The sequence below is a fragment of the Apteryx mantelli genome, chromosome 8 (genome assembly GCF_036417845.1).
Source record: "Apteryx mantelli isolate bAptMan1 chromosome 8, bAptMan1.hap1, whole genome shotgun sequence".
Taxonomy (NCBI): domain Eukaryota; kingdom Metazoa; phylum Chordata; class Aves; order Apterygiformes; family Apterygidae; genus Apteryx; species Apteryx mantelli.
The window spans coordinates 33,010,077-33,029,618 of NC_089985.1; the positions used below are offsets into that span (position 1 = coordinate 33,010,077).

The window sequence follows — 19,542 nt, forward strand, 5'->3', positions numbered from 1 at the left end:
AAAGGAAAGTGTCCAAACATTAGAAGAAACTTTTCTTAGAGATGTACAAGTTAGAGAGAAACACCCACAAAATTCAGCAGCCCCTATGCAGTAACACATCAGACTACCAGGTTCTGTAGCTGATGACACAGAAGGGAAACATTCAATCCTCATAACATCCAGACATCCAAATGGGAATTGATTTTATCATGTCTGAGGATCCTCCTCTTTGCAATATGCCTGGAAATCACCCAAATGTGGCAGTCTTCTAGTCAAAGTCCTCCAGCACCAACCCCGTAATTCTTTCCAAGACATTCCAGGCTGCTTCCACCCCAATTGCTCTCTACTGGATACGATGTGTGGCCTTTTCCAGGATCATGAGGTGCCATGTGGACAGGAGAAGGAAAACTCATCCAGACTATGTTGGTGAAAATGATCCTACCATAATCCTTTCACATAACAGTTAGATGTACCCTCAATCTTGCTACAGCTCACTTTCCTGCTTTGCAACTCTCCCACTCTTTGTCTTATCTATTGACAGTGTTAATTCTTCTGGGCAAAATTTTTTTCTCCTGACTTACATATAGGAAGACCCCTTGAAGAAGAAGGCCACATTCCCTTTTGTGCTGATTAGGTTATACCCATTCACTTGATTATAATCCAGCTGTGTTGCATGATGTTACAGCTCCTAAGAGCTTGAATAGCACTGTTTTTACAGCTAAAGATGTCTGGATCTGTCCAGTACGTGTGTTGGGTAGAGATGGTCCATTTGTTCCTCACTTCACATGGGCTTCCAGACCTAAATAGGGCCAAGGGCAGAACGGAGCATAGTTCAAACCAGAGCCTGGCTAGCTCTCGCCCCCTCTTATGGCTTCATCCACCTGGGCATGGATATAAGTGGCAGAGCTGGAGCCCCGTGCTAACTGCAAGCACTTTCATTTGCTGCTGGGATGTAATGGACTGTGGGAAAAGTAGTAAATATTTACAGAGCATCCTGTGTACAGAGCACCAGCTTGTTTCTTAATAAGCCACCTCCATCCACAGGTTGCTGGAAGTGGGTAAAAGGACGAATGGGAGCAGCAGGAAATTAGGTTCTGGGCCAAAGTGACATATTGCTTACCAGAACGTTTCTCGTGCTTTAAATTTCTGCCAGATTGCATTGCCTGCAGCAGTTCAGCAGGGACAGTTCTAGCAGAGGAAAAGAGAGAGATCTTTTCATCTGCACGTGAGCTCTTCATCAGACCCGGACCCAGAAGGAGCAGAAGAGGAAGCAGGGAGGAGAAGGTGCTGTCAGGCAACCAGGAACCAGAGGCAGCATGGCATCTCTGCTGGACAACATAGCCAAACCTTCTGCTGTAGTTTTGCAGCTATCTATCTTTGGTGCTTGGCTTCATCTTTGTGCTACTGAAGGTGGCCCAGTTCTACCAGGAGAGGAAGAAAATCATCAAAGCTCTGGAGGCTTTCCCTGGTCCCCCAAGGCACTGGCTGTATGGCCACAATCATCTGGTAAGGAGAGAGCTGGGCTCACCCAGGGCGTGAGCAGGGAGGGTTTGTCCTAGCAACTGTGCAAGATAATTGTCGGGACAAGAGGGGTGGAGAAGAGCACCGGATGGGGAGTGTGTGTCCCTTGCTATTGTCCCTTCATATAGGAGAGGACCTCTTTGTACAGGGAGTGCCAATACTTCTGAGGGGCAGGCAGGAAGGGTACCTGGTTATGAGATGCGCATCATTTTGGTAAAAAACAGAGCCATGATGTTCTTTGATCATGTGCCTAAACATGCAGTTAGGTGGTTTCTGGGACTTTCACAAAGTTACATAAAAATGAGAAACCGTAAAATATCTCTCTTCTGCATCAGACCTTCTACCAATACAAGTGTCTCCCCCTATACCCACCTAAGAAGAGATGGTCACGAAAGCAGGGCATTTTATTGCAGCCATTTTCACCATTCTGTAGGGCAGATGTTTTTGACTTCACACTGCATGCCCTCCTTGCACTGCTGAAATTAGACAATAGGGCTGTATCAGCCCTGATCTCCCATGGATTGGGTACTAGGTATCCCTGCATTGCCCATTCTGACTATAGAGCCAGAGTGTGATGCCAAGGCATCCTGACTCGACTATCCTAAAGCAGCTAAACTGCTGGACCCCAGCCAGGGAGTCTCTCTGGAGTTGCCTTGTGCTGCAGGGATGCAGTAGCTGAGGTAACTTTGCTGGCTGTGCATTGTCTCCAGTGATCCCCTTTGCCATGCCCAGCATCTCCTCCACCTGCAGAGTGGAAAGCCCCTTGCTGTAAGTCCACCCACTTGCTCCCAGTTTCCCAGGCCAGGATGTCTTGCATACACTTTCCACAAGAGGGCAAGTTTCACCTCTGCTCTCCCAGGTACGTCCCTCTTTTTCTGCCTGAAATCAGTCCCTGTTTAACTGTCATTGCAGGCCACTGAAGGTAAAGAGTTATCTCTGTCAGTGTCGTGGGCAGAAGAGTATCCCTATGCTTTTCCCAGATGGTTTGGACTTTTGCCTGCTCTAGTAACCCATCATCCTGAATATGCCAAAAGTGTATTTGGCCGAGGAGGTAAGTCTCTTCATTTGGTTTTGGGAAGTCCTGTCATTGACACTTCCCTATCAAGAAAAACAAGGGAAACTTGCCCTGAGCTGTCCCTTTTGCCTGCTTCTTTCACAGCTGTTGCAGTTCCTCCTTTGGTCCCCTTCTCAAACTCCCAGACAGGTTTCACGGAGCATTCTCATGCAAGATAGGAGCCAGTGACCCTCCCAGTCCACTCTCTCTATTATTGTCAGGTTTACTGTATTCTAGAGCATCTACCACCCCAATAACTGTGTTTTTCACTAAAATCCAGTACGCTGGGTGAGCTAGCACAGTAATGGCCCTAAGAAGACATCTCAAGTCTTCTCCTCTGCTCCAGTCTGTGAAGCACAATGTCTGTGACTGATACATACATGGATATCTCCAGCAACTCTCATCCATTATCCTCAGCTTTGAGATCTGCTATGGCCATTCCTTTTCTACATACATATCTTTCATTACAGCTTTCTCTGGTTTTCTCAAGTCCACTGAGGGCACAGTTGTAGAAGATCACATTTAAACTCTACCTTTAATGTTATAGAGTAGTATACATATTGAGATGACACTAATTCCACATTGTGATTAAGGGGAGGGTTTCTAATGTCAGTTTATCCTGATTTTCTTTTGTTATGTTGATATTCATTAGCCATTCGTACTCTTTTGGTTTCTTTTTTTTTTCTTTTTTTTTTTTTTTACAGATCCCAAGTCCCCAGTAACCTACAAGCTCTTAATTCCCTGGATAGGTAAATAATTTTATTTTATTATCCCTTTTGGCTATGCTACACATTTCATCTGCTTCCCTCATGTCTTCATTTATTTTGCTTTCTTCCATTCTAAAACCAGAGAGGAAGATTGCCTTTGCTATGGGAAGGCTCATTTAGGTGTAAGTATTAATACTACTGTTGCCCACATAATTGTGGAGCACATCAACTGGCTTTGCCTTGAATCACATACCCTGGCCTTTGCAAAGCAATGGGGCAAGTCTGCTCAGGGACTGAATGCAGATACATCTAACTGGGGTGAGAGATATCAAGGCATCAGAGGACAGTCAGGTTCACGGCTTGCATACAACTTTGCAGTAGCCCTCCATGGTCCTGCTAACAACTGTCTCATAGCTCAGCTTGTGCTGCAAAATGCATCCAAGTATTTCACTTAGGTCAGAAGAAGCCATCTGAGAGAGTAAGTTCTGTGCTTCTGTCATCATGGCTCTGTCAGTGAGCTGGTTTATGGATAAAATGGATGTGCACAGCCAGTTGCAGTGGAGGATGAGTGGACATGCTGCTCTTCCATATGAAGGACACTGCTGCGACGGTCGCGGAGAGGCTGAAATCCACCATCAACTCCTCCTCCCCCTGGGTCCTGCATGGTAGCTAGGAGATAGCTGCTTGGCCAAAAGCAGCAGTGACACTGCCAGAGCCAAGAAGATTGATCAGACTCTGAAATAGCTGATCATGTCTTCACTATTTGTGTCTCTAGGAAAGGGGCTATTGACCTTGAATGGAGCAAAATGGTTTCAACATCGGAAGCTGCTCACACCAGCATTTCATTATGATGTGCTGAAACCTTATGTGACCCTGATGTCAGACTCAGTCAAAGTGATGTTGGTAAGAATCATCCCTGCTACTTTTGAGTTATGCACCAGCCAAAATAATTAGACCTGGGACTGAATGATGGAAAGAGAGTGGAATTAGATGGTTCCTAGAATTTCTCCCCTGATTCTGAACTTTTTAGATCCTTTCGAAGTTCTGAAATTGTTCCCTCCAACTTTCTTTGGCCATTCCACTCATTCTCTTTTTCGTCTGCTTTCCAGTAAAATCAATCACTGCTAGAATATATTTTCCTGGCTCAGCAGTGGTAAACATGGAAAAAGAAGTGCATAGACTTCTTTGATTAGATTCACAGAATATATGGTGAACTAGGGCCTTCGCTTGCAGAAGAGAAAGTAATTAGGGGTGTGGATCTGGGAAGAGGCAGGTACAGGAAAGTATGACCTGACTGTATTGTGGACAAGTCCATTCTGGCAGTCTGTCCCTCCTCACTCTTGTCTCCACCGCTAGGATAAATGGGAAAAGAGGAACACACAGAGGAAAACAATGGAGATCTTTCAAGACATGAGCTTAATGACACTAGACACCATCATGAAATGTGCCTTCAGTTATGATACCAGCTGTCAGACTCAGAAGTCAGTAGCTAAACTTTTAAATGCTGAGAAAACAAGTGCTCCTGTTCCCCCCCTCACATTACTAACACTGATTTCAACCTTGATTTCCTTTCAGCCACGCGGACTTTTATATCAAAGCTGTTTATGACCCGACTTACCTCGTGGTTCAGAGAATCCGGACTCTCTCTTTAAGTAAGTGATGTCTTCTATGGCATGACTCGCAAAGGCCACCAGTTTCAGGAGGCCTGCAAGCTGGCCCATACCCACACAGGTATTTCTCTCTCTTTTTCTCCCTTCTCTCCCTAGCCCTGTTTATTAGCTGAACCTTTCACCCACTCACATCTGGAGCAGCTCTGAGGGGGTCTGCAGCATGCACTGACCAAAGGATTACACATTAAACAGAGATCGAGAGCTGCTGACCAAGTGATCAAGAGCATGACCTCTCCACAGGGCCAAGGTGCATCTAACAAACTGGTCATTCTTATGCGCAGATAAAGTAATAAAAGAAAGAAAGTTGTTGCTCTGCAATGAGAAGGAACGTGAGAAGATCCTGAAAAAGAGACACCTGGATTTTCTGGACATTCTACTTTGTGCCAAGGCGAGTGTTTGAAATAATCATCTCAAATGCCAAGGAACATACCTGTGTGCCACTGAGGATGTGTCAGCAGGGAGCTCACAATCCCTAGCCAGTACTAATGACAACAGCTTCCCCACTTCATGTTTTCTAGCTTGGGAAAAGATGGATTGAAAGGGAAGGAAATACAAAGATGTGAGATGTGAGGTTGAACATAAATGGAATTTCATCTTCCTTGTTCATTTTCACTGACTACATAAATAGATTAAAAGAAGTGAGCTGTTGGAAACCAGAGGAGAATGAGATCTTTGGAAAGATTACAAAGAGGCCGTCTTTGCTGTAGTGATCTCAAGAGATTTGTTTCTTGCCTTCTGTAGCTTTACCTTCCCAGACATCTTCAGATACTCTGGAAGCAGTAGTCATTTGGTGTTCAGGAGAGAGATACACTCTGTGCTCACTCAAGCTTTCCCAGAGCTACTGCCTTCTTTCTTTTCTCAATCTGAAACAAAAGTCATCCAAGCCAAAATACTGGAAAACATAACAGGAACCCTTGTTAGGGGAACAAACAGGGTGTCCCTCTGAAGGGCTGGGATCTGATCTGCCACCAAAGACCAACTCTGTAGCTCTGTTGACTGCAGAGTCAGCAGTCAGTGGGCCTGACTGATTTCACTTACTTTGGATATATCTTCTACTGGCTTAGTTCCTCATTTATGTGGAGATACAAGAGAGGTCAAATCAGACTCCTTTTCACCAGCATCCAGGGTGATTTTTATACATAAAGGAGAAAGTCCAACTCATGTACACTTGCAGATGATATATTCTCCTCTGTATTAGGATGAGAAAGGAGTTGGACTGTCCGATGAGGACCTCCGTGCTGAGGTGGACACATTCATGTTTGGGGGCCATGATACCACGGCCAGTGGGATCTCCTGGCTCTTTTACTGTATGTCATTACACCCAGAGCACCAGCAACGGTGCAGGGAGGAGATCCAGGAGATCTTGGGAGAACGAGATACCATTGAGTGGTGAGCTACAACTTTTTGTTCCTTTACTTTGAACTCTTTTTATTTATTTTGAGAAGGAAAATGCATTCACTTTACACTGTATCTGCGCTAGGGCATTCTGCTTTTCACATAGCAATTCTGGACAGCAAAAGGAGGAGGAGGACAAGAAGAAACCCCAAAGGGAAATGGGACACGCACCCTCGGAACAAGCCTCTGCCTTGCCCACCCTGTGCTTGCACAGCAGGACCTGTCTTGCAGCTTTGACTCCAACCCAACAGTGCAGTTGCTCTCCAAGAAGGAGCAGCCATTCATGGCTCCAGTGGGGTTCAGCCCACCCAGTGTGCAGCACAGGCTGTGCCTGCAGGTGTCCCCGTTGCTGCCACTCAAACACAGCCTTAGCCTCTGGCTTGCTTTCAGGGAGGACCTTGGGAAGATGACATATACCACAATGTGCATCAAAGAGAGCCTGCGCCTGTTCCCACCGGTTCCTGCTGTGTCCCGACAGCTCGCCAAACCCATCACATTTTCTGATGGGCGCAGCTTACCAGCAGGTCTGTTTAGTTTGTTCATCTGTCATGCTGCTGTCTGTCACAAATGGGGCACCCTCGCTAGAGTTACTGCGTTGAAGGGCTGGTGGTGCTTGCAGCCTCTCTTCTGTCTCTGAAGAGCTATATAGGGTCATCACACCTCACAGTTCACAGTGAGCCTGGAAGCATGGCCAGAGAGGGTACAAGGACCCTCTCCAGAGCACTGTAGTGTACTGGGTACCCTAGGACAGTGGGACCCAAGCCTTAATCCTGCTGTCTCTATAGCCACAGCAAATGTGATGGGAAGAGCCAGACAGAGCCTGCTCAAACTCCTCTGAACCCAGCAGAAATACTCCCATGTCTTCTGAGACAGAGAGGGAACAGAGATCCCCAGAAGCAAGGCCAGGATGACATGCATGGACAGCCTGCATTACTGCACCAGACTTCCCTCTTCCTTCTTCTGCCCTGCCTTGCATGTCAATGTATTAACTTAATCAAATTCTCTAGTTGCTTCTTTCTTTTTCCCTCAGTTATTCATGCTTCACTACTCAGCCCAATCTATTTGCCATTCGCAGAGCTCAAAGGGCACTTGCAGAGTACTGATCCTGGCCAAATGTGAAAGTTCACACATTGGTACCAAAATGGGTCCTCACTCTGAGGTCATTGTTTCTTCCACATGAGGAGGTGACCTGTCTAGACAAGCTGGTAAATGCCCCTGTCAGTTCTCCTCTGAAATCCCTTGCAGAGTCCCGAGACAGCAAGCATCCCACAAATGTTTCTCCTGTGTCTTTACTCTGGTATATCATGAGCTCTTTTCTCACTCTTCTTTTCCAGGCTGCCACACTGTAGTGAACATATTCGCTATTCATAGGAACCGGGATGTGTGGGAAGACCCTGAGGTATTTTACCTTTATAAAAATAAGGGAGAGATGAGCCGTTAGCCCAGATATCTACTCTCTTTGAGCAAGACAGTCTTCACCTTTCTGCATTGGATTTGGGTTTTTTTGCTTTTTATTCCAACAAGTCCATGTCTAAATGCAAAGTTGAATAGAGCTACCAAACACCCCAAAGGATCTGAACATGACAGAGTGCTGGAAAAGGGTGTTTAATAGTCTTTTGTCATGCATGATGATGTAGAAGTATTCGGACTGCCTTCAGCAGCCCTGGGTAATGATGGTGCAGAGGGCATGAGAGAGAACAAACAGATTAATGGGGATGGTCCACAGCCACATGCCACATCCCTGACCTCATCCTGGGATAAATCCCCCAGCAGCAGCCACCAGTTCCCTCTTCTTGGTGGTTTTGCAGAGCGATGAATGTCAGCTGCAGCTCCCCATGAGCAGCAGAGGTCACATCCAGCCCTGCTCTGGGATCACAGGAGAACTTGGTGCTGCTTATGTTGGAATCATCGCTGAACAGCCTTTGCTCTTCCCACAGATATATGACCCAATGAGGTTTTCTCCGGAGAACTCAGCACAGAGGCACTCGCATGCTTTCCTGCCTTTCTCTGCTGGATCCAGGTGGGAGATCTTTCATTCCCTGTCTCCCCCATCATAGGTTGCCTCACATGGGAGAGTTAACTCACAGCAGTGCTTCTGAGGCTAATCCCCCCTCAGTGCCAATGAGTCAAGTTGGCTTGACCAGCTCAAGCAGAGTTTCCACAACAGGGGGTCTCCACCATTCTCCATCAGCTCAAGAGATTTTCTCATACCTGCGGCTTTGTGGTCATTGTAGGGCTTGACACACTTTCACTTTTGCATGATCTGTGAAGATAGATACACTCTCTGCTGCTGGTATTGGGAACATAGGCTCCCTTGTTTAGAGGAAAATATCCAGTGCACCTCAGAGAAAACCTGGGTCTCCAAGACTCTTTGGTTCCCATGCTGTCTCATCTGATAGATGCAGGATACTGATGTCTCAGTAATTTGCACAGAGCCAACAGAGCCAAAAATGACCTTTTTGAGGTGACTATTTTTTGGACTGGACCCCTACAGCACTTTCTGGTGAAGAAAGCACAGTTCTCTAAACTTCATGTCTTTTTTTGATGCTTATTAACAAGCAACAACAGTACGCCACCCCAGAGCCAGGTGACTTTTGATGTAGCATGAAAAGATTCCTAGATAAACTGTGTCCCTGTTACCTGCCTTCTAGCAGCAGCTGGAGATCCCACAGCAGCACAAAGGCCTTGCCTCAAGAAGCTGGTGTTGGCTAGTGCGGGGGCTGTGCTGAGCTTGGGGGTGGTTGGGGATGAAGGCTGCAATCTGAGCCATTGCCATCCTCTCCCCAGGAACTGCATTGGGCAGCAGTTTGCCATGAACGAGATGAAGGTGGCTCTTGCCCTGACCCTACTTCACTTCGAACTAGCACCTGATCCATCCAGGCCTCCCATACCAATATCACAGATCGTCCTCAAGTCTAGTAATGGGATTCACCTGCATTTAAAGAAGATTCGCTGACCTGGGATAGCATGCAGGCAAGTGGTTTCCCAAGGACCATCCTTCATCTAGATGTTTAAGCATCTCCTGCTCCTAGCTGAGCCACACTGCCCTGCACTCTCCCTGAAAACTTCTCCCTGAAACCACATCACACCCACAGATACCCACCAAATTAAACGCTGGGAGAAATTTTCCCCACTCAGCAGTTCTGGACTGGTTGTGCGCCTGGCATTATGGAAATGAACGCCAGTGGCTGTTTGACACAATGCTAAACTTCCTTGAGTTGAGGGTGCTCAGGGACCAGCTCAGAGACATGTTGCTAGGAAGTCTGGAAGAAGAAAACACTCACCATTCTCAAAAATAAGTGCTATCAGTCTTATCCTCCTCTTTTGTCTGAAATGAGAACAAATGTAGTGTTCTCGGAGCATGGTATTTTCTCAAGATGCAAATACTGTTTAAGACATTTCTGCTCTCCTTTACCCCGGATGAGCCCATTTCCACCCCTCCCATGTCATGGCTTGCTGAGCCTGCAGTTCTGCCCCCTCTGTGAGTTTGTGTGATAAAGTATGTTACTGAGACAATCTGGTTTAAAACAAAGCAAAACAAAAATCACTCCCAAATGGCAGTGGCAACAACAAAATCAATTCACAAAAAGCACCCCAAGCGTGAGCAAGGGTTCTTCTCAAACTCTCTTCTGCATAGACTGAGAACTGACAGCTCAGTACAGGAGTGAAAGGCAAAAAGCAGGCCTTGTGTCAGAGAAAGGTGCTGCTGCGCATGAAGAGATTTCAATTACTGAGAGATTAGGGTTATTTATGTTCCTGCTGGATTTGGTGATGAAACCCAGAGGCAGGAAGGTGGGCAAGGGGTTTCACAGCTGAAGTCGCCAGACAGGCAAAGGTGGGAGCTCCACCTGCACGGGGGGATGTGGGGCCTGGGGAGGGCTGGTCCTGGGACAGGCTTGCTTTAGGGGTACAGGCACCCGCTGCCAGGCCCTCCATCGCTGCGGCCACGCAGCAGGGAAAGGCTTGAGGGTAAGGCGCACCAAAAGTCTCCCAGAGATCAATTGAAAACAGATCACTAGGTGGCAGTGAGAGATTCAGAAAAACTCAGACCTCTTCAAGCCTCTCTGAGATGTGTTCAGGGAAGCCCTTTATCGCTATTGCTACACCAAGGGAAGAAAGAAACCAAACCGCCAGGGCTAGAAACACGGTAGGACACTGCTCCAGCAAAGGTGAGCTTGATTTTATAAAGGAAAAAGAGGAAATTCTTGTAAATAGCAAATTATATGTTTTCTGGTCATCTGTGAGCTCCAGTCAGGACCCAGCACTCCTCAGTGACAGGCATCTTTCAACACAAGCTTGCATCTCTGTCAATGATCAATGCTCTCTCTGCGCCTGGTGGCCCGGGCTGGCCAGAGGGTACCATGCCACAGAAGGGTTTGTACCCTCCTGGACCGCCTTTTATGCACTGCGGAGACTCCAGCTGTGCCTGGGCTGGGGGCGCTGGGGCTGTTCTGACACCCTGGGTCCGAGCACACGTCCTGCTCCCATCCCAGTTCAGTTGGAGAGCACATTTGCTCTCCCCATGCCTCATTTCCACCTACTCGTGTGCTGTAGCATCCCTTGGCAGAGGAGCGGGGCAGTTATGAGCTGTGTCCCAGTGGGGCTGCCAGGGGCCTCCTAGCCCATCTCCATCCTCAGCTGTGTGGGGAAGCAGAGCAGACTCAGCTGCTATCATAGTCCCCAACATTATGGTGTCCACCACCCATTGCAAAGGCTGAAGCACCAGTCTTCAGGGAGCACTTGCCACTGCAGGTACCAGGGTATTCAGCAGACATCTGGGGAAATCGAGGCACTGAGGTCTGCACACATACCTATAATGCCACAGTGGGAGAATAAGGACAGAAGGAGGCTATTTGCCGAGCCCTCACCTCTGGCAATAACTTCACCCAGCATTACTAGAGAGACTGACACAGGCAAATCCCTTCCAGGCACTGCCTTGTCTTCATTAACTTCAGTAGGAAGGTTGTTGTATCTTCACAGTGAGAAGGAGAAACTGAGGCACAGAGAGGAGACACAGCTTGCTCAAAGCCACCTTGCACAAGCATGGCTAATTCTCACTTGACATTTGAATGCCTGATGTTGAATATGACCAAGCAGAAGGTCCTGACTGCAGACCATGTCTGTCTCTCTCAGAGGAGGCTGGGCAGCTCCTCTCTGCTTGTGGCCAGACCAGGACAGCCAAGTCTGAGTGGCACCACGTCTGATTAGACCTTGCCAGCCCCAGGGGTCTGCCCCTTCTCCTTGCCCACCCCACCTGTTGCATCCTCAGTTTGAGAAACAGAACTGCCTCGAGGGCCCTGTCTGGACCTGTGGTTGGCCACTCTTGGTTCAGATTATCTCAGTATCTAAAGGGATAGGGATGTTGTAAATAAACACATAAGGTTTGGGTTGCATCAATTTTGCAAGGCAGTTGGAGACAGAATTCCTCATCTCCTCCCAAATTCCTCCCTTTTTCACCCCCGGAAAGAAACTGGACGCAGGCTGCGTAGATGCCAATGCAGCGTTCCTTCCACCATCCATGAGCTCAAACTGGTGTCAGACTGTCTCTTCCCCTCCCCAGCTCCAGCACAGCAAGGCCTTGGAAGGCAGCATTTTTATGCAGCTTTTCATTACTGGCTCCATTTCATTCAAGACACAGCTGTCAACATGACTGGAGAGGAAGGTGCCGTGCGAGTCAGCTGTGCTGAGCGTGGTCATACCTATCCCACTGAACACAAGGTAGTAGAAAGCTCAGCTTGCACTGCCAGGGCACGGATTGACTGGAAAAGGGAGGTTTTCAAAGGGTTAAATCATCCCAAGCAATTAAGGGAGGCCTTATAAGATGTATTACCAAGTAGTTGCTTTGAAGGGAGAAATTCACCACCCTTGCGGTCTGATCGTTGGAGCTGGCGTGTTATTTACAGGGCACGTGTTCTTTGCATGGGAATGATGAGATTTATTTCTGCTCTGCAGTCTTTGCCACCTATCAGATGTTTCAGTCACCAGTCAAGGAACAAGAAAGATACTTTGCAACTCTAATGACCCACCATCCAGCGTGTAGTCCAGGCAGTGAGCCTGGGGAACATTTGGCTGGAAAGACCTCGCCCAGCCCAACTTGCAAACCCAGGCAGTGCCTACACTGGGGGCTCGTGCCACCCTCTGCCCGGCTGCTAGCAGCCGACCCAAGCAGGCTCTCAGCAGGGACCAGGGGAAACCTGGTCGAGAGAGGGCTGAGAACACAGAGGAGAGAGAAATGCGGCTAAAAACTGATCACCCCAGATCTTTGAGCCCAGGCACAGGAAAGAAGGAAGCGGTCAAAGCAGAAGGGCTCTGCTGCCCAGCACAGGGGGCACGGGGAGACAGGATCTCTGATCGCTACCTCTCGCCTCGGGGTAACCTTGTGCCCTGCTCTCCCTCCCAGTCCAGCCTCGCAAAGTGCTTCGAGATCTTCAGCAGCAAGGAGCTGCTTATTAGGATCGCCCCATTAATTACTGTGAACAAGGCTGCTTGTTCGGTTTTCAGCAGTCTTTCTGATTTTTATGAGTGGCCAAACCCCACTGATTTTGACCTGAAGCCTTTCCTGGAGAAATCGCTGTGGGAAATCTTCTCAGGAAATACAGGTAAACCTAGTTTCATTTTTGATCAAAAAATGGATCATATTTCCAGGCAGTTCTGACAATAATTGAAGTAACTTGAATCAAACACTTTTTAAAAGTCCCTTCCCATCTGGACAGAATTACCCGTAACCCAGGTTTGAAATCTCTTTGCACAAGATACAAGGATTTTGGTGGAAGATCTACCACTGCCGACGTATCCCTCAGGCTCAAAAGTGGGCCCAGCACAGCAGCAACCAGGAGAAAATTCTCCCACATTTCGGCTTATCCAGGCAAAACCGGGCAACCTAAACATCCCTCCTGTCTTTAAACACTGGGAGTTTCTGGATGGCAGCATGTTAAAGCGACATGAGATAACCCTCCTCTGTGAAGCCAACATTAAACGGCTTCAAGAGAAGCAAAAGCAGCGCGAGCTGCTGGGCAGGGCATGGTGACAGAGATCTAATCGCCCAAACATTTGCCCCAAATGTCCCCCTGCCACGCAATGACATTTCGGCACCTTCTCAGCTCTCTCCCTTCATCACCATGGTTACAGCAGCTGCCAATCAATGGGCAATTTCTTACAGGGTACCACCAAACCACCTCGGAGATGCCACGAGAGCCAGCCCCTTTGGCAGGGAGACGCTTCAGGGACACCAGGCTGGGCTTGTAGCACCAAAAATTCCCCTTTCTTTCTTTTTCTTTCTTTCTTTCTTTCTTTCTTTCCCTTCTCCTCCTTTTTTCTTTTTTTTCTTTTTTTCTTTTTTTTTTGAAGCACAAACAATGAAGCTAAAAGGTTAGGTATCAGCCTGATAATCATGAATGACGTGCCGTTATTACACGCCACACATTCATTATCTCCCACTCCAGCCATGTCACAGGCGGCTGGAGGAGGGCAGATAACGGGGTGCCTTCATGCAGATGGCATATTATCAGGATGTTCCAGGAGGGGCTTTAAGACAGTTAGTGATGCTGTTTGCCAGTTAAAGATTAGAGACCCCAGAGAATAATTAACAATCCCCAAACCCAGTTTTTCTGCTGGATTCTTCTGCTTTCTCCCCCCTCCCCCGTCCTCTTTAATCTATTCATTCTAGCAGGTGTAATAAAGTGATAAGGACAGGCTCCAGGGATGTTTGTTTGGCTACTACGGGTGTATAAACCAACAATGGATGGTATTTTACTCCTGGCTTTCAGTGGCTTGAATCAAGACCAAAAACTTCCCAGCCACCTTGACCGCACGCACCTACCCACACGCGCTCCCACCTGGGCTGGCTGCTCTGCTGAGGACGGGCTCCTTCCCCCTTCCCGGAGGAGCACCGCCGGTCCCTCCAGGCACTCGTAGCCTGCCACCAGCATCACCCCTGCCGTGGGCTTTGACCCTGCGCTGCCCTCACCTCCTGTCTGCTCTTTCCCCTCTGCAATTCCCTACCCGCCCGTGGGGAAGCGGAGAGGAGCCCTGGCCCCAGTGCGCTATGCCTGGCTCCCCTCTCGCTTCTTAGGGTCCACGTGCCGTCCCTGCAGGGGCTCCCCACGGCCCACCGCAAAGACACAAACCCCAAGCTTTGGCTGCTCTGAGGCCAGAGCAGTCATTTACAGCAAGTCTTTAATTAAACCACTCTGTAATAATTCACATATCCTCAGGGCTAGGCAGTGCTAACCCACCTTTGCTGGTGCTTTAACGCAGCTATCCGCATTGGAGTGTGCCTGGGCATCCAAGGAAAGGGGTAGGCTTTGCTCAAGTGCTCCAGGGTTGTGGCCACAGCTGGAGCGGAAACATCTTAAGCCTCTGCAGCTGAAGAGCCTTGCTAACCTCTTCCCTGCTTGCTCCACCTCAGATCTTCCCTCTGCAAGTGTTCATGTGGGTCATGTCTGGGTGCAACATCACAACGGATGGCCTCTGAATGGGACTGAAGGAGGAGATGATCTCCACTGGCAGGGTGGGGGGATGTGATGGTCACACAGAGGTGCATGGTCTCCAGCACACAGCGTGCATGAAGGCACACAATGAAGGCACAACAGAGGAAAGAGTCCTTAACTGACTCCTCTATGCCTTTCGCCAGTCCCTTGGAAACGATCACATGCTAACCTAAAACCACTGCTTGGGAACCCTTTCTGAACACCCCCCTTCTCCCCACACAGAAGCTGTGACTGGATGCTAGACTGAGGTGTACCTGATCCCAAGGGGCTCTAATACCTCATTATGTGTGCGATCTGGCACTGAGAAATCAGGACATCAGAGAAGTGTCAAGACGACGGTGTCTTTCAACAAGGTGCCCTGCTGTCCAGGGGCCTAAGGGCCAAGTTGTATCCTCCTGCAACACAACAGAAAGATGTTGTCCCTGTAAGGAATGACCCAAACAGATAAAAGCTAACGGCACTGAGGCATCAGGCACCTTGTAATACAGCGTTGTGGTAACACAGAAAGAGCGTTTGCCCTGAATACCTTCTGCTCAAAAAGGAGAGTATCCAGTCCATAGGTCCCAGCTCTGAATGTCTTCCTGAAACCCAAGCAGGGAGCAGAGGCCAACATCATGGAGCATGGTGTTAGGACAGGGGTACCCAAGGATGGTTTTCCTCATTAAAATTGTGTGGGATGCCATTTGGAGGACATGCACTCCTCACCCTGGGAAGGATTCAGCCCTTGGGAAGCAGAAGTGGGCTCTTGGCTCCATGGCACTTTATAGTTGTCTCTTGGCTGGGGGCAGGAGAGAGGGTCAGTGCATGCAGCCAACACACACTCATGTGCCTGCCCTGGGAAAGCAGAGCAGGAGCAGCCCTGGCAGTTCAGCACAATATTCACTGCCCAAACCGGACCACTCCTTAGAGAGGAAGGCGAGGGGAAAAAAGATCTGCTTGCTGAAACCCTTGAGTCATGCTTTATGGGACAGAACAGTTCCTTCAAGAGCATCTCAAGGTCATTGGTCTGGCTGAGTCTGCAGACAGTTCCTCTTGGTGTGGCTGCTCAGCGTTAGTCTTTCCAAAATGGCCAGCTTTGCCCTACGATGTCCAAAGAAATACCCCTGACCCTGTGCTTAGACCACTAACTGCCATTTAATTACCTTGTAATGGATGGGGGCCCATCAGAGAGGTCACTCAGACTGTCAGAGATGTCCATCACCTGGATGTTATCAGGTACCAGAGCAGGTATCAGGTATCAGGTTATCAGGTATCAGAGCTAGCATCTCTCAAAGGTGCCCCCAGCTCACAAGGTCAACGCGGCTGGCACGAGTGCTGGGACACCAGGAGAAGTTGTCTTCCCAATCACGCTCTTCTTGTCAGGGAGGGATGAAACAGCATTGTGCTTTAAACAGCATCCCCGACCCTATCAGCGAGAGATGAGATATCCTAATTATGGCAACACAGGCGAGAATCCAGGCCGTATCAGCCAGCACAGAAAGGTAAACAAGAAATATAACAATGGACCCTTAACACTCATTAGCTGTGTCAGATAATACTTCGCTTTTCTCCCTCTGGGGCTTAAAATCTAATTAAGATTTTCCAACAATAAATTTCATTTATACTTGCTCTCTTTTGTTCTTTTTAGGATCACACCAAGAAACATCCGTGCGCCAGCTGCTCAGCTATTCGTGTGCTTCCCTGCATTCCTGGGCTGAGATCGCGGCCCACGCGGGCTGTGCGGCTCACAGCAGGAGTGCAAGCAGCCTGCTTCTGTGCAGAAAGCCTCCTGCTCCCGCTCCACAGGCAGGGGAAACTGAGGCAGGAGGGAGTAATGGACAGTGTGGAGGAGAGACTGCAGCCACCGTGCTGGGAAATAGTACAAACCACATGAAATGGCTCTTGCAAAAGATGTTTTCCTGGGAAAGCGAACTCTAAAGAGACTCAAGCAGTGGCTGGACTCTGACCAAGACCAAGCACCAATGTTCCTGGGATTATTCCAAAACACGCAGCGAGCAAGTCCCTTCCCTCTGCCTCCTTGGACCCACAGCTACAGGAGGGCTCGTGCCAGCCCGATTTCCCCAGCGCAGTGGGGCCCCTTCATTCCCCTCCTTCTGCCAGGGAAAGGGACCCTTCGCACTTCAGATTTGCTCCCAGCTGAACAGCTATGAAATCAGCTTAACACCCAGGCGTGCCACCTGTTTCAGCCCCCGTGCCCAAACACCTCCAGAGCAGCAGCTCGGCTCCTTCCCTGCTCCCACAAAAAAGCTGCACGTTTGTCTCATGTTCAGGCTGTGCACATGACAGGGAATAAACTGGCACTGTTACTCATTATAAGGGTGTTGTTTATAACTTATTTTGCAACCAAGAGGTAAAAATTAATAGGTTCCCATCCTCTCACCACACCCCCCAGCCAGGAGCTGGAGTGCTGACACAGTGGGAATGCTAAATGGCTAATCCTCGTTAAATTCTGCTGAGCAAATCATTACCAATGAACTCCGGGGATCTTGTTTTCCAAATTCACATGCTGTTTGGCACCCAAAAGAGAAAATGGGGGGAGAGGCATTCATTAGGGAGGATCAGTGGGAAGATCTCTCTTCCCACCTCTGCCCCAGACTTGTTTCTGTACCCTCAGGCAAGTCACCTGATCTCCGGGTAGTGACCAATTTGTCTGTAGGAGAAAGGCAACACTCATTTGGCTCACAGCGATGCCAAGAGCCTTCCCTAGCACTGGAGAAATGAAAGCAGAGAATCTGACAGACCCCAAAAGCCCAGGATATCGTCTCAGGCTGGATCAGCCCCTAGACGCCAAAGGAATAATGGTAAAAGAAAACAGCTCCGCCGCAGAGCGATGCTGAGGATATGTTCCCTCCTGACCCCCAACAACCAGCTGCTGGCTCACGTCTCCACGCAGGAGGGTTTGACCCCTCCAAACCTCTTGGCCATTTCCCCCGGGGGATTTCTCAGCTGGAATTGCGATTTCTCAATGTTGAGGCTCAAGGGCATTTTTTAAACATTTGCCTACGTGACGCTCTTCAGAGAAGTAACTTTCAGGGCGGGCCTATTACCAAAATACTTACGTCCTGCATACCTGAATTTTCTCTTTGCCACCCACTAGCCATAGGGCTATCAAGGGCAAGGAGACAGCAGCTCGCAGCCTTTCGGGTCCCCTGGGTCCAGCCCACAGACACCATTCCCAGCTCACACAGCACCCTTCAGCCAGCTCCTGCTCCCCTCTTCCACTCTGCTGCCAGAGGGCTCTCAGCAGCGGAGAGTGGCCGTTTTTGGCTGGGCTCCCCATCAGGACTGTCACAGCTTAGCTGGAGCCTTTGGGGAATCCCCAGCAGGTTTCAGTATCAGAAGACTCCAGGGTGTTTTGCAAGCGTTCATCTGGGAGGAGGCCTGCAGCATCTGCCTGTGCTGGGGAAACACCTCCTCTAGGAGAGGGTCAGGGCTTTTAAGGTTACCAGCAAATGTAGGGGGAAAGCCCTAGCAGCAGAAAAGCCCATTCAGAGTTGAAATGTGCAGAGCAGAGATGTCTCAGAGCAGGAGCTGTGCTAGTGAGAAGCAAAGCAATATCTCCAATATCCCTCTCTGTTCCCCCAGCACCTCAGCTGCCTGTTTCTGGTGTATGTGTCTACAAAACTGGCCTCCAAAGCACCTTCTGAAGCAAAGACAGGGCTCCCCACACCTTCAGACCCTGCAGATCCTAGCCCACCCAACCTGGCATTTCACAGCAGGTGAAACACCTCCCCTTGCCTTCAAGGTGATGCTCAGCAATGCACAGGGAAGACAGAAAGAGAGATGCCACAGGGACTCAGCATCCTCCCTGCCACCTCCCTCTGGGTCCTGCCTGCATCTTGCATTTGCCCAGCAGAGCCCTGGGTGGGAGCCAGCACCCCAAGTCCACTCCACTCCTCCCAAAGCCAGGGGTTGTCAGAAATGCCCCTCTTATAGACCACCTCATCTCACTCCTCCCAGCTCAGCTCCAGCTGCTTCCCCCCTCAGGCCTCGATGCCAGCTTGAGAGTGCAAAGCCAGCTAACCCTTTCCCCACTGAGCCATGCGAGGACCCAATTATGTTGCTTGAGCAACTCGTTTCCAAGGGATTGGGGTCCCGCAGTGTGTGGGAAGAGCTGGGCTGGCTTCACGAAGGGCCAGGTTTTTACAGGTCTGTAGTTTCAGTCTCTAAATACCACGGCTTGGAAGGACTCATTGCTCTCAGGGAAGGTGTCCTGGGGGCACAGACAGGTGCGACAGGCAGCATGAGCTCCTGCAACACCGTGCCACCACCGCAGCCGCTGCAAAGTGCCCTGATCCATTCCCGAACGTGATCCCTGCTTCAGCGAAACAAGACCCTTCTGCAGGAGGGCGGCTGGTTAAAAAACAGCCCAGCAGGAACAGCTTATGCTTGCAGCTGACCGCCTGGAAGCCGGTGGCACTGCCTGGAGCAGAGCCAGTGCCACTTCCCAGCAACATCAGGGAAGCAGTTGCCTTTTATGTGGCCTCCAGCCCTGGAAATGGTGTCCAGTTTGCTCCGGACCTGTGCTCGGTAGCACACATGATTCAGGGACCACTGCTAGCAGAGCAGCCTTAGGGTTAGTGCTGTGCCTCAGTTTCCCCATCTGGCAAATGAGGAGGGCTGAGGTTCACCTCCACCCGAAGGCCCATCCAGGCTATGAGCAAAGCTGGGGTAGGCTGCTAGCGGGATCAGGCACTGCCCGTTCCTCCCGCCTCCAGCTTCCCCCA

At 49.4% G+C, this 19,542-nt stretch overlaps 1 protein-coding gene and 1 long non-coding RNA gene across 3 annotated transcripts; one reads left to right on the top strand and one right to left on the bottom strand.

Annotated features, from left to right (window-relative positions):
- Nucleotides 1-1,210: 1,210 nt before the first annotated feature.
- Nucleotides 1,211-9,806, top strand: LOC106489273 (cytochrome P450 4B1-like). The gene is given in 14 exon segments (XM_067301210.1): nucleotides 1,211-1,355; nucleotides 1,357-1,485; nucleotides 2,413-2,551; nucleotides 3,259-3,303; nucleotides 4,037-4,164; nucleotides 4,618-4,742; nucleotides 4,837-4,909; nucleotides 4,911-4,992; nucleotides 5,213-5,319; nucleotides 6,130-6,320; nucleotides 6,717-6,850; nucleotides 7,661-7,725; nucleotides 8,264-8,346; nucleotides 9,114-9,806. Coding segments are annotated over 14 exon segments (1,530 nt in total). The 5' UTR covers nucleotides 1,211-1,295; the 3' UTR covers nucleotides 9,283-9,806.
- Nucleotides 1,301-18,061, bottom strand: LOC136992562 (uncharacterized). Of its 2 annotated transcripts, XR_010884928.1 has the most exons (4): nucleotides 17,886-18,061; nucleotides 15,958-16,220; nucleotides 15,093-15,210; nucleotides 1,301-1,400 (listed from the first exon to the last, which is right to left on the bottom strand). It is a non-coding gene; the product is annotated as an uncharacterized lncRNA (long non-coding RNA). The 2 variants fall into 2 exon arrangements; XR_010884927.1 differs by lacking the exon at nucleotides 1,301-1,400 and having other exon boundaries at nucleotides 13,546-15,210.
- Between the last annotated feature and the right edge of the window lie 1,481 nt (nucleotides 18,062-19,542).